Source organism: Synchiropus splendidus, chromosome 1, assembly GCF_027744825.2.
Source record: "Synchiropus splendidus isolate RoL2022-P1 chromosome 1, RoL_Sspl_1.0, whole genome shotgun sequence".
NCBI classification, from domain to species: Eukaryota; Metazoa; Chordata; class Actinopteri; order Syngnathiformes; family Callionymidae; genus Synchiropus; species Synchiropus splendidus.
The window spans coordinates 66,866,342-66,879,856 of NC_071334.1; the positions used below are offsets into that span (position 1 = coordinate 66,866,342).

General features: G+C 43.2%; 1 protein-coding gene across 4 annotated transcripts in view; it reads left to right on the forward strand.

Annotated features, from left to right (window-relative positions):
- The window catches only part of LOC128753679 (collagen alpha-1(XVIII) chain-like), a 33,841-nt gene that overhangs the window by 16,385 nt on the left and 3,941 nt on the right, over positions 1-13,515 (forward strand). For 2 of the 4 annotated variants that reach the window (XM_053855643.1, XM_053855617.1), the window contains exons 2-35: positions 1,771-2,306; positions 3,438-3,518; positions 3,587-3,637; positions 3,738-3,804; positions 6,050-6,168; positions 6,251-6,268; positions 6,354-6,560; positions 6,631-6,657; positions 6,726-6,788; positions 6,884-6,967; positions 7,043-7,093; positions 7,177-7,317; positions 7,386-7,439; positions 7,611-7,655; positions 7,743-7,817; positions 8,117-8,248; positions 8,806-8,871; positions 8,938-8,964; positions 9,023-9,121; positions 9,221-9,256; positions 9,835-9,921; positions 10,096-10,128; positions 10,221-10,241; positions 11,373-11,432; positions 11,733-11,810; positions 12,246-12,281; positions 12,358-12,411; positions 12,468-12,539; positions 12,622-12,687; positions 12,807-12,837; positions 12,907-12,960; positions 13,039-13,073; positions 13,148-13,258; positions 13,326-13,473. In XM_053855643.1, coding sequence (XP_053711618.1) covers positions 1,771-2,306; positions 3,438-3,518; positions 3,587-3,637; positions 3,738-3,804; positions 6,050-6,168; positions 6,251-6,268; positions 6,354-6,560; positions 6,631-6,657; positions 6,726-6,788; positions 6,884-6,967; positions 7,043-7,093; positions 7,177-7,317; positions 7,386-7,439; positions 7,611-7,655; positions 7,743-7,817; positions 8,117-8,248; positions 8,806-8,871; positions 8,938-8,964; positions 9,023-9,121; positions 9,221-9,256; positions 9,835-9,921; positions 10,096-10,128; positions 10,221-10,241; positions 11,373-11,432; positions 11,733-11,810; positions 12,246-12,281; positions 12,358-12,411; positions 12,468-12,539; positions 12,622-12,687; positions 12,807-12,837; positions 12,907-12,960; positions 13,039-13,073; positions 13,148-13,258; positions 13,326-13,473 — 2,865 coding nt within the window. The remainder of the gene's footprint in view (positions 1-1,770; positions 2,307-3,437; positions 3,519-3,586; positions 3,638-3,737; positions 3,805-6,049; positions 6,169-6,250; positions 6,269-6,353; positions 6,561-6,630; positions 6,658-6,725; positions 6,789-6,883; positions 6,968-7,042; positions 7,094-7,176; positions 7,318-7,385; positions 7,440-7,610; positions 7,656-7,742; positions 7,818-8,116; positions 8,249-8,805; positions 8,872-8,937; positions 8,965-9,022; positions 9,122-9,220; positions 9,257-9,834; positions 9,922-10,095; positions 10,129-10,220; positions 10,242-11,372; positions 11,433-11,732; positions 11,811-12,245; positions 12,282-12,357; positions 12,412-12,467; positions 12,540-12,621; positions 12,688-12,806; positions 12,838-12,906; positions 12,961-13,038; positions 13,074-13,147; positions 13,259-13,325; positions 13,474-13,515) is intronic. The other 2 variants (XM_053855626.1, XM_053855634.1) reach the window with 2 other exon arrangements.

The following is a 13,515-nucleotide window of genomic DNA, read 5'->3' on the forward strand; positions in this document are numbered from 1 at the left end:
GGGCCGTATAAATACAGGCCCCTGGACCACGCGTTGCCCACCTTTGTACTAGACACTCCATAGATCTCTGCATTTCTGCGACAGCTGCACAGACAAGCTAACATGAGGCGTGTTTATAATTTGTTGTCGTGGCTTGAATGAATCACACACAAGAATGTAACTCAGTGTATTGAACCAGTAACACCGCGCGTTGTACAATGTCTCATGAGGCTCGGCTGTTTCCGCTCAGCGTCTCTGCCCTCTGTGACTCAGCACCGATGTTCTGCCCTCCTTCGCTAACTTTGGGAAAACCCCACAAAAACCGTCCCGCCTGACCCTGTTCGTAGACAAATTGTACTTTTAGGTCCATTATGATTTCTCAGGAGAGTACGGAGTTGAAGTTTCTGCCCAAGCAGAATGTTTTCTCCCTGCTGGTGCAGATTTATGAGAACGCATCGACGAGGCTCGCGGCTGCTCTGTCCCCCCTGGACTCTTTAAATCATGGGAACTGAGAAATCTGCTGTTTTTGTTTCTAATTGAATCCAGATCACTGCCAGGGAAGGGTGAAGCTATAAGATAGAGTAGAATATCTTTAAGTGGTCTGGAGTGGGCCTTTTCCCCTGAGGCAGAAATATGATATTTCTTCTTTTTTAAATATATTTTAAGCTCTTGATCCATTTCACTTGAAATCTGACGTGACATTCGCGCTGAATTCTCATGAAGCAACACAAGCAACACAGATCTGTACTTATTCACTAGACCATTCACACTCAAGCTAACTATGCAAGGAGTATGACCGTCAATTCAGTGTTTCAAGCTAGTCTGATCTAATGCTTTCCATGGAAGTCGGTAAGTTCAGGATATTTTAGTAAACTAAGTCAGACAACAAGGTGGCGATGGCCTTGAAAGATTTTCTCACACGCGCCTTGCCTGGATAGAAGCAGCATCTCGATGAACACACGCTCCGTTTGCAAATAGAAAACACAAATTTGCAGACTGTTTGCTTCTGTCAGCATGTTTCAAAACTTCATCTTTTGGCATTCGCAGAAGCCATCTTGGATCGTGTGTGTAAACAGGATGCAGATGTTATGAATCGATTGAACACCAAATACCATCACATTCAACAACACAATTTGTGTTTCAGCTTTGTCCTGTGAGTTGTCTAAGTTGTAAACAGAACATATGGACCTCACGTGAGAACCTCAATGACACAAGAACAAGAGCTAATGATTTGATCTGCGAGTCACGCTAGCGACTTTAAAACTTGACTGCAAAGTCACAAACGTAATACTGTATGTGGTTATATAATCTTTTATTAAGTAAATTTAGTGTCCATTCTTATTATTCATTTAAAATAATGCATGTTATGCCATCTTGTGGCTTGAACCATAAATATCGCCATGGAAAGTAACTTATTGATATTTAACTGATGTGAGGTCACAATTTTTTGGTTTACTGTGCATGAGGCTTAGACCATCACCACTGCACAGGTCTTGCTAACACATTGTCACTCTGCCTAACCTGGAATGCTATGTATGTATAACAAAAAATCCTCCTGGATTCTGAGTGAACCAGTTTATTAAAGTTGAATTTAGTGAACTTCTTGTTGATCTTGTCTTTAGTTCTTAGCGCTGTCCAGTGTGTCAGCAATACATTCACTAAACTATAATGTACCTTTATTTTCCATGTGCATGTTGAGTATATCTGTAATTTATACTACAGCACTTGATGTTGGGAATTACATGAGCTCCCAAAAATATCTCTGCATTTACAGTTGTCTCTGCCCTGCAGGGTACAAGTCAGTCTCCTTTCTGAAAGTTTTCCTGGACCCTCGGGTGGAAAGGCTCATCAAGGTTCCAGGTGTCGGATCAGCTTATGACATTAGACGTGGAGCTCCGGCGGGTCAGATGATCAAGGCGTTGTTCCCCAACCCTTTCTACCGTCACTTCTCCCTCCTCTTCCACATCAAACCCACCACCCCGGCCGCCTCCGTCCTCTTCGCCATCACGGATGCCGCGCAGAGGCTCATGTATGTGGCAGTCAAGCTCAGCGCCGTGGAGTCGGGCCGCCAAAGAGTCCAGTTCTTCTACACAGAGCCCGACTCTGAAGGTTCCTACGAGGCGGCTAGTTTCGAGGTGCCGACCATGGTGGACCAATGGACTCGCTTCTCATTGGCAATCCACGAGGAGCAGGTGATCTTCTACCAGGGATGTGACTCAGCGCCGCAGGTGGTGAAGTTTGAGCGCTCACCAGACCTCCTGGAGCTAGATGATCAGTCCTGGGGCTTTCTGGGCTCAGCAGGCACGGCTGACCCCGACAAGTATTCGGTAAGACTGAATTAATGATTCATTCATTTTATTAGCTCAAGCAGGACACTCAAAGTTTTGACATCTTTGCATATTAATAACTGCTCAAACGGAGCATTAAAAAAACAAACCCCACGGCGTTCAAGTCACAGACACGTTGGCTCCCTCATTTTCAAAGACACAAGGCGTTGATGAATGTTGTGTTGAGAAAATGCAGTGAAACATTCTCTGCATCCGACATGTGAGTTGAACAGAAGAGAGGTTTTGGTGTTGCAATGCATGGTTTAAAGTTGGTTCGCCTTAGATGGTAAAATCCAACACAATTGCTAACTTAACAATTATTAATAATATGAACAATCAAATACAATAAAAATAAAAATCAACATTATGCAAGACAGTCATATTTTCGCTTCAGTGCAAGTAAATACTTAAAACTCATATAGAAGTTATTGGTACATGATCCTCTCAGATCTACTCTAGGAAACTCTGTTCCAAGCTTCAGTAGACATTGGATCTGATCCAAGTGGTAGAGTTGGCTGTAACCTCACAGAGTTACTTTCAGTGAAATGCAGAAATGCATTTCCCTAGTTATTTCATTACAGAAACAATGCTCTGAAGGACAACCATGCCTGGTATCTCATAACATAGTTTTCAGTCAGAATATTAGAAAATCCTGTGGATAAAATGTAACAAGTGTGGAACACAAAAATGAATACATTTGAAATTAAATGAGTGAATTTGTTGTATGTGAATTTAAGTGACGGTACGCATAACATTAATTAGAAACAAATCATACAATGTGTGGCTCCCTCCAAATATCATGAAAATGTATGCAATTGCTGTCGGTGGATTAAATAAATGAATTTCAATTTCAGGCTTTAAAACCTCCAGAGTATTTGAACAGGAAATACACAAGTTCTGCCTCTATTGGGAGCCATAAAAAGTAAATACTTTTCCTGATGTCACACGTGGGACCTGCAACTTTGTTTTTGTGTGTACACAAGTGTTGGTGTGGATGTCTGTGTGTCATATACAGTGTGTGCTGCCCCAATCGTCCTTGTGTTTGTGATATATAACCAACTCACTACATGGAAGATTGCACTTATATTAACTGTGTATTAACCAGGAAAAGTCTTTGTCTTTGCTCTGCAGGGCGACATGGCCGAAGTGACTCTAGTGGGAGATCCTCTGGCAGCAGAGCGACTCTGTGAGGACGACGACGACTATGATGCTGTGAGTGTCGATCTACATCTGTATGTTGGTACCATGGATCCTCTCACCTGATCTCACTGACTTTGCAGGCCTCTGGGGATTTCGGGAGCGGCGAGGCTGAAAGGAGAATAACTGGAAAGGTTTGTTGAGTTGACTAGAAATTCTTCTAAGCCTATACCCTACAAGCCTATTTATCACCCCTCATGTTGGTTTGAGTCATGATTTTTATTTCTTCATCAGGCCACCATCACTGTCAGACCCATGCCTGAACCCCCTCTCATCTCGGTCAAAGGTTCCAGTGTCAGAGGTAAACTGGCAGGTTTGTCGTGACATCATTGCTCTGCACCATCAGTGCAGTGTTTTTCAACGGGTGTGCCTCAGCACAGTAGCGTGCCAGGAGAGAGTGTCATGTTTGTTTCTCCAGAAATAGAGGTGGGAGATATGACATTAATTCATGAACAATAAGAACGTGTTGACAATCTGAGGAAACTGCATGGAGTCTGACACATCCTATGTTAAATACTGTATGTAAAGCTGCTGTGTTGAGTCGTCCTGAGCTGCACCTGGTACTCCTGTTCCCACAGACAGTCGAAGCGAAGACGCCGGTCAAAAGCGCAGCTTTAAGTTGATGTGCCTCCAACTTCACACACCTTCCACAATGCGGCACCAAATAAATGCGATCCAAAATGTGAAAAGATAAAGAATTATGATTATGAAGCCGAGTCAGAGAATATTTAAAATAAATACATCAAGATATATTTTGTCATACTGCCCACCTCTTTCTGAAGACATTTTTAAACAAAGACATTTGTTTACTGCAATCTGCAAATAACATGCCAAAATATTTGAGAGTCATTGTCTACAGTTTTTCACAAATGACAAGGCATTTTCTACAGGACTCTCGACTAAGTAAAACTGGATTTGGCTGAGGTCCCTTTGGTGGTGTGTCTCTGGATTTCAATGAAAGCCGTGGCCTGAGAAAGGTCGAAAACACTTCATTGGTGGGCAGAAGGGAGCCAAAGGCAGAGTCGACCCTGGTTCTCAGAACGGGTCTTGTCCCCCCTCTAGTGGATGAGATGAACTCATACAGCTGCTTTTATGACCATCGTCACCCACACTGATGGATTTCTCCACCAAAAAAACCCTAAAAAAACCACTGCTAATACACATTGAAATACAACCAGATTTACCTTCATACTAAGATGAGTGGAAGTTGGCATACATATCACTTCCTCCTTTTCTTCATAGTTCATGGGATTTTTGTTCTTTTTTTTAAGTGCCTATCGTAAGCTGAAAGTGCGCTCTCTGTTCAAGTGAGCTGGTGTTGCGAGCAATGCTGTAAACATACTGTAATAACTTGAGATGCAGCAGGAAGGAGGTAGAGCCAGTAGACAACACGAGGAACAACCAAAACAATACTCAGCCTTTTCACTGGAGGGACACACGGTCCAAAAAACCAAAGGTATGGGAGAGCGGGATTGGCAAATTGGGATCAGGTGTGTGTGTGTCTGTGGAGCCTGCATCGTGGAAAAAGACGTCCAATCCTGGAAGAGAGAGAGGAAGAGAAACAGCATTACACATACACATACTTCTATGTTTCACATCCCCTAGACCTCTTTTGGGAAAACATGAATCAAAGTAGAACTACAATGCAGATCTATGGTCTACTGGTCATTTTACATTTATATAGAACATTTTAAGAATGAATCATCTGTTATACTGCTATCAGTTAATCTACCACCATCTATCACCATTCAAAGCTCAAAACTGTACAATGAATGTCAAATTATAAAACATAAAAACTGATAGTCAATGACAAGTGGGCCACTAACAACAAAGAAAATATAATTTCACCCCCAGCACTGAGAAATGAAACCTTAAGTTAGCTGTTCAAATAAGGACAATAATTCATTCACAAATATTTTAAATGTGGCCAAATGCAACCACTGTTATTCTAGAGGATCCGTGAGATGTAACTAACTAGATATTGTATGTATATAATGTGTATGTATAATGTATATTGTATGTATATTATATACAAGTATTTGATTGAAATGATTTTGGTTTATTGCACTATTAGTTTTTCTCCAGCAGAGGGCGCCATAACAGATATGTTTTCCTTGAGCAGCATTGAAATAAAGCACAATGCGAGAATTGGAACCAGAACCACTGAAGCAAAGACATGCATAGTTTTGTGAATTCATCGCACCTTCCATACAATGCAGATGTCATCAGCTTATTGTGATTTTGTTATTCATGTCACAAAACATCAAATCATTTGGCATGTTATAGTCATGAATTCTTTCTACGTTCTTTGGGGCTTCGCTCTGGTCACATGAGCTAGCAGAAAAGTATTGGTCACATGACATTGATGTACCTTAAAGATGGGATGGGGTGATGAATGGAAGTGGTTTCATGAATGCCTCTTTTTTCTCAATGGTTAAGTATCATGATCTGTGGAACGTAAATCCAGGTGGAAGGTGTCACTCTCAGCAATGATATCCAGGTTGCTTATTTCTGCGTAAATGACCTGCATTCACACCCCTTCACAGTTCCAGCTGGCTCAGGAGGTCAGAAAGGAGATCGAGGAGCAAAAGGCGAGCGAGGCCCTGCCGGACCAAAAGGAGACCCAGGTTCTGTTTCACTCTCAGCAGGAGGCGGTGGACAGAAGGTTAGAAGCTTTGCTGTCTGTAAAGACACAGGTGTGTCGTGTTTAATCCCAAATGTATTCTCTTTTCTGTCTTCTTCATCAGGGTGAGAAGGGAGAGAAGGTGTGTTGCCTGTGTTAAGACACAAAACATTGATATGATTTTGGACCGAACTGACCCAGCATCACCTCCGGCCTCATTCTTGAAGGGAAGTTCCGGCTCTGAATTTTCTGGAAATAAAGGTGAGCGTGGAGCACAGGGGCCACCTGGGCCTCCGGGTCCCCCCGGCCCTGCAGCGGAGGTGGTCCGACTTGGAGATGGCTCTGTGGTGCAGCAGGTTGCTGGACCACCTGGACCCCCTGGAGCACCTGGATTAGATGGACCTGCTGGACCTCCAGGAGCTGATGGGGAGCCGGTTAGTGAAGATTCATAGCACCCCAATGTATTTGGAATCCTGTTTACTGACCGTCTCTTTCAAAACACAGGGGGATCCTGGGGAAGATGGAAAAGCTGTAAGTCTTTCATCCTCATTTCTTCACTGATATTTCTGACACTACTTATTCATCTTATTCTTCCCAAGGGTCCGGCTGGTCCTGGTGGAGTCCCAGGAATACCTGGAGTGCCTGGTCTGAAAGGAGAAAAGGTTCAAACAATTGAGAGATTATCAGTAGTCTTTAAGTCAGAGTGCTCCCTGGATGTTGCACGTGGCCCTCTGCCTTAATTGTAATGGTTTTTCAGGGTGACCCTGGAGAGAGTAGGCCAGGACCGAGAGGCCCGCCTGGTCCACCAGGACCTCCTGGACCTGGAGCTGGTGATCACCCGGTATGTGCAATATTTTAATGTGTTAAATCAAGATAAAATGACCCTTTTTTCATTTTAATTCATTTCACTACATAGACATTTTTCGACATGGAGGGCTCAGGACTACCAGACCTTGACAAATTCAGGGTGCGATGCGCACACACGTACCGTTTCTGAAATAATAGATTACAAAAATCTCCTCACTTACCTTTGACTGTCTCCTTCTTCAGGGTTTCCGCGGACTTCCTGGTCCCCCAGGCCCTCCCGGCCCTCCCGGGCTCCCTGGAACCTCTGTTACTTCAGGAGCGAATGGACCTGTGGCTATTGGGCCTGCTGGACCACCTGGACAAGATGGCGTCCCTGGCTTACCAGTCTGTGTCAAAATAACTCAGTGTGACTAAAGAGAAGAAAAATCCAACGCAAGTTTGGCTTTTTTTAGGGTCGTCCTGGTCCTCCTGGCACTCCTGGTCGACCCGGACTCCCCGGACAGAAGGTCAGAGTTCACAGTGGCAGACATGTCAACCAGCATGTCACTATAATACGACAGATGAATTGTAACTTAAGAGACCATTATTTCAGCACATATATCATAGCATTAACTAGCTGTATAAATTAGTTTTGTTCCCATATATACTGTGCACGCTGACTTTATCCCACACTCCAGGGCGAGTGCACTGAACGCAGTCTACCTGGAGGTTCAGGGGAAAAGGTGAGTTGGAGAATGTCTGACACGTGACGTACATTTTGGTGGAGGGTGATCCTGGATCCATGGTGTGTTCCCTTCCTTGCTTTCTAGCAACAAGAATCCAACTTTTTCACCAACTTGTTCTCCTACTTCACTCCATCCTCTGACAATGCTAATGGGACGCAGGTACTCTGTTCTGTTCTGGTCTCTTCTCTTACAACAATCTGTCGCACAAAAAAGCAGCCGATTCGTTTGTCCTTTAAATGGAAAATTCTTTTCAAAAGTTTGCTTTTGCCTCTGGATTCTGCTTTGGGTTCTATGACTTGGACTCAGATGGAGTTATTGATGCCCTATGTGTTTTGCTTATCAGTGTAGCCAATGATGTAAGTCGGGAGAACACTCATATTCCTTAGTTTCCCGTCTATTATTCAACTTTCTCCTGCTGCTGGCAGCTTTACCTCTCAGACAAAGCTTTTGTTCCACAGGGTTCTCAGGGTGAAACAGGGCCACCGGGCACACCAGGACTGACTGGACTCGCAGGACTTCCTGGTCCAATGGGACCTGTCGGGCCTCCAGGACCTCCTGGACCACCGGGACCTCCGTACCGTGGAGGCTATGTGAGTACAATGGCACATAATATGGCAGAGAAGAGCTTCAAAAATCCAATGAATGAATCAATTATATTTCCATCATACACTAGAATTGCAGAGGAGAGTCAGAAGTAAGAAATACAGAATAAGAAATGTAGAATTCAGTAGCAAATTATTAACACGAACATAAATAGTTGTAAAAATTGTTGCACGCACTTATAAAGCAATGTCTGGATTCCGATGTACGGAGCTGCAGACCTGACATGGTGAAAAAATAAAAATCAAATCAAATCATGGCCACAAAACGTCAGGTCTGGGGCTCCGTACAAATGTCATTGATCATTTCTTACAAGAAAGACCATTTTCCATGACCGAGAAACAAGGTAGGTAGTTGCAATCCGCACATCCACCACTAGATGTCCTTGTGCGATTTATATGTCTGTACGGTTATGCCACTCCTTTCAATGCAGCAACGCGTTATGTTGCATTCGAAATGAGTTTTGCTCTTTTTAATAGTTAATTTGTATTTGGATTTTACAAGGAGTCTGGATTGCCATTATTTTCTCTTTCACCTTTCCTGCTAGTCGGATCAGGAAGGTGATGAGTTCCCTGCAGGTTTACCAGGACCCAGAGGACCACCAGGACCCCAGGTTTGTTCATCACATGCCTCAGGTTTTGCCTTCAGGAGCACTGATTTATTTTCTTATTTTCCTTAGGGTCCTCCGGGTATTGCAGGCATACCAGTAAGTTATGAAGCTGGCACAAGTAAAAGTGATGTACTCAATGATGCCCAATATCCAGGGGCGGCCGGGATTGCCAGGTAACCATGGCGATAAAGGAGCCGAGGGTCCAAAAGGGCCGATTGGAGTTTCCGGTCAAGATGGATTCCCTGGACTCCCTGTAAGAATTCTTTCAGTGATAAATAATAATAAATATATAACTTGTGTATTAACTATTCCTTCGGTTCCTTCATGAGTATAATGTGAGTTTTATTTTCAGGGTGAAAAGGGAGACAGAGGAGACAAGGGCGAAAGTGTAAGTTGTGTTAGATGGCACAGCAATATCTGCACAGCTGATCATAGAGTAACTACAAGTTAAACAAATCAGAATCAGAATCAAATTTATTGCCATGGTCAGTGGGGACCCACTAACTAAGAAAGTGTTTTGGAATAAAGTGACATAAAATAAAATAAAATAAAATAAATAGAATAACAACAAGGCTGTTCACGAATTCAACAGTCTGACAGCCGAGGGGAAGAAGCTGTTCCTGTGACGGGAGGTTCTGGTCTGGATGGACCGTAGCCTCCTGCCAGAGGGAAGAGGAACAAACAGTCCATGTCCAGGGTGAGAAGGGTCGAAGGCTCTGATCCCACCTGCACGGGATCTGAGTATTTATTACCCTAACTTATAAATCTGAGTAAATATTCCTCACATTTTCAGTCAATGGAATTATATCAGCATCGCCACTGTTTACATTAAATTCTTTTTCATTTCAGACAACAGAAACTAGTTATGTTGGCCCCAAAATAATTCATTAGTCACCAGTACAAAAAAAAAGTTTGTATCAGGGGATTGAATGATGAAATATGATAGAGTTTCTATTGTCATGTCAGGGTCAGCCAGGGCGTGACGGCGGCCCACCCGGACCTCCAGGCCCACCAGGGCCACCAGGACCGGTCAGCTACGGCCCCGGGGGTGATGTGAGTCACACAGAGACCCCAGCGAATCTGTGTATTAACAAATACTCCAAGCCTGTTGCTTGTTCACTAGCTAACTACCGTCATGACACACTGACTAAATATACTTATTCTCACTAATGGTCACTGCCAGCCTGAATGTCCACCGTTACTAACCAGCTAACTTTGTCTTGCTAGTATAACGACGTGTATTGGAGCGAGGGGTGGCAGGTGAGTCCACTCCCCCTTTGGTCTTCTCACCCCGAACCACTGCAGCTATAATTTCTCACCTAAATTGAACGCCATTTTCCTTTTCATTCCAGGGAGGTCCAGGATCATCACCAGTATGTACAACACAAAAATCAATCTGTGATAATGATGTCACAAATCATCTCTGATCCAATAGCACGTTTAATTCAACTCACTGACACCACTTTAATTTACGTCCCTCTTGAGTCAGAAAAAAACAAAAGGCCTTCTGTTAAGCTGCTGCGACATCTCGTTTCTAATTGAATCTTTCACTCAATTTTGCTGCATTTCCCAAACATTTCAAGAATGGGGCCCAAAGATGTTAATGTCTTGGTGTCTCTGTTCTTTTTTTAATGAAATAAACATCATTTTACAGTGTCCTCTAAGTTCGTGTTTGGGTGTGTATTTTGACAGCTAATAAAAACATTAGCATCATGTGGCAAATTGGCATTTAAAGATAAAAGCCATGTGATCAAGCACTGTTTTATTTTCAACACTGAAAAAAAGCAGAAGAAAAGCTGAATCACTTCTCTTTTCAAGGGTATTTTTTAAACTTAGAACCTCGTGTTTCCTCAACGACTCAACATGAGTTCATTATACATTTGACTAAGTGTATCAGGAAACATTTTAGCCAGTTAAATTGTGTGGATTTGGACGAAAAAAGCACCATATAAATCAGCATCTGCGTCATGCCATCCATTTACTTAAGTTCATTAGAAAGGACAGACGTCTTTTGTTCTTACTGCTAATAAGAAATAGCAATACTATTTTCCGTCTCATATGTGAGTTTTACCCAAACTATTTAAGAAATATGATGAGATACTGTATAATTAGAGTCATGTGCAATTGTATCAGGTTTTCATTGAAAAGCCAACAAAATTATATTTTCAACAATTACACTTGTATTTTTCTTCCATGATTTGTTGTTATTCCATGAAGATTGCTGACCTCATCATGAACAATGTCTCGTGTTCGATCATCTGAAACCATGTTTGGTAGCCCGATTGTACCCGACTCATTAACAATGACCTTTTCATTGGAAGTACAAAACAACTCTTAGGATCAAGCATGTCATATTAACATTTTATGTCCTTGCACCAAAATGGTCAAACCATTAATACAGCTAACGTCTGTCACGTTCAGCCTGCAACCACCTAACCTGAACGACATGCTGAACTGTATGTGCCCGCACCTTTGCAACCTGAACCCTCTTTTGTTCGCTGCAGGGTCTCCCCGGACCGAAAGGAGACAAAGGCGACACAGGTCCAGCAGGATATGCACCAAAGGTTTGATGGAATTTTAAATGGAATTTCAGGCAACTAATGTGATCTGCTCATTCTCCAATGGATCCACTCAGACTTGTGCTTCTTGTGTTTCATGGGATGTTGTTTGTTGAACAGCTGAATCCTATTTTTGCCCTTTTAATGCCACTTTTTCAAAATTACAAATATTTATACATATATACAAATATCTATATAGAGAGATATTTCTCATATCCATAGCTGAATACAAAGGATTCTGGAATTGAGATTGTGTTACATTGGACTGGTCACTTGTGGCTAACTTGTAATTCTTTCCTTGGTCAGGGTGAAAAAGGGGAGCCTGGGATCATCTTAGGGCCTGATGGACAACCTCAGTATCTGGGTCACCTGTCAGGACGGCCGGTAAACTTCCTCTGATTGAACCAGAATACAGTCATCTTTTCATGATGTGAAACATCAGTCCAGCAATTCTTCTTTCATCTCTGATAAACATGGCAAACTTTCCACTGGACCCAAGTTAACGTTTAACCAGCATGTGATGACAATGTGGGCAGGAAGAGATGGCATCTTTTAGTTGTGACACGCACATTTACTCAACAGTAAAACCAGTGACTCACCAGAAATAAAGAAACACTACAGATAAAGATGAAACACATAGAGCAATTTGTAAATGGGTTTAGTGAGCTTCATGTCACCTACTGACTTGTGAATGAATGTACAGCACCAGTGTTGACTGGTTGGTGCTGTCCAATATAGGTTTAATGGAGGAATGATATGCATCTTTTTCGACCCTATTTTTGACGGCGTTTAACCTGCTACAACTGAATTTCTTCACAGGGAGATCCGGGACCAGTTGGCCCGGTCGGACCACCAGTAAGCCTCATACTCACTCGCCTGCTTAAATGTCAGTTTGCTGTTGATTTAATATTCCAATTGTGTCTTATTCCAGGGTCCATATGGTCCTGCAGGCCAGAAAGGAGAGATTGGATTCCCAGGTCGACCGGTAAGTTGACCAAGTTGAATGAAGATGTCGGGATTTGATCTGTGTTTTTGTCCAAGGGTCGACCGGGGCTGAATGGAGTCAAGGGAGAGAAGGGAGATTCAGGCACTGGGGGAGGATACTCATATCCTGTGAGCTTGATTTAATACTTTAATACAGTCCATTTTTTTCTTCATGAGCAACAAATAATCATCAGTATTTGTTACATCCCAGGGTCCTCCAGGTCCTCCGGGCCCACCCGGGCCGCCCGGGCCTTCTTATCCGAGCGACAGAAACAGAGTGGGTGGTTCTGGAGACAAGTCATGAACACTATTTTAGTGGACTGCAATGTTTGCACTGTAGTTGCACATTTTGTTGTACATTTTTAAGTTTAATTTCAAGTTTGTTTTTGGTCCTAGGGTTATGACGGGGGCACCCAGTACTTCCCTGGTGAGCTTCCACCACACAACATCTCAATGTTGAGCTGGATTACAAACTAACTCTTCACTGTCATTGCAGCTTCTAAAGGAGAGAAGGGCGATCGTGGTTTTCCTGGGATACCTGGATTACCAGGTACGAGGGACTCCTGTGTTCAAGCGAGGTCTTTTGACATATTTCAAGACATTAAAAGGGCTTTTGTTTTCCTTGCAGGAGCTGGAACGAATTTCGATGTGAATGCTTTCAGGGTGAGAAACAGTATCAGGAGATGTATGTGACAGACTGTGTAACCTTGTTGACTCGAGCGCTCTTCTGCGTATAGTATGAGCTGAAAGGTGAAGCAGGCTTAAAGGGAGAAAAAGGAGAACCAGGTGGAGGGTATTACGACCCCCGATATGGAGCATACGGAGGACAAGGACCCCCTGGACCACCAGTACGACCTTGTCTTAAGATTGAAATTCTCTCAGGTTGGACTGGTTCAACCCTTTAAACTCCGACAGGGTCCCAAAGGTGACGCCATTGTGGGGCCTCCAGGCCCTCAGGGGCCACCTGGTCAGCCAGGAAGAGGTTATGACGGCCAACCTGGACCACCTGGGCCACCAGGACCTCCTGGGCCCTCCCTGCCTGGAGCGCACAGAGGAAGCCAAAGTCAGTTTCATGGATGATAATTTATTATTGAATGTGTCTTTG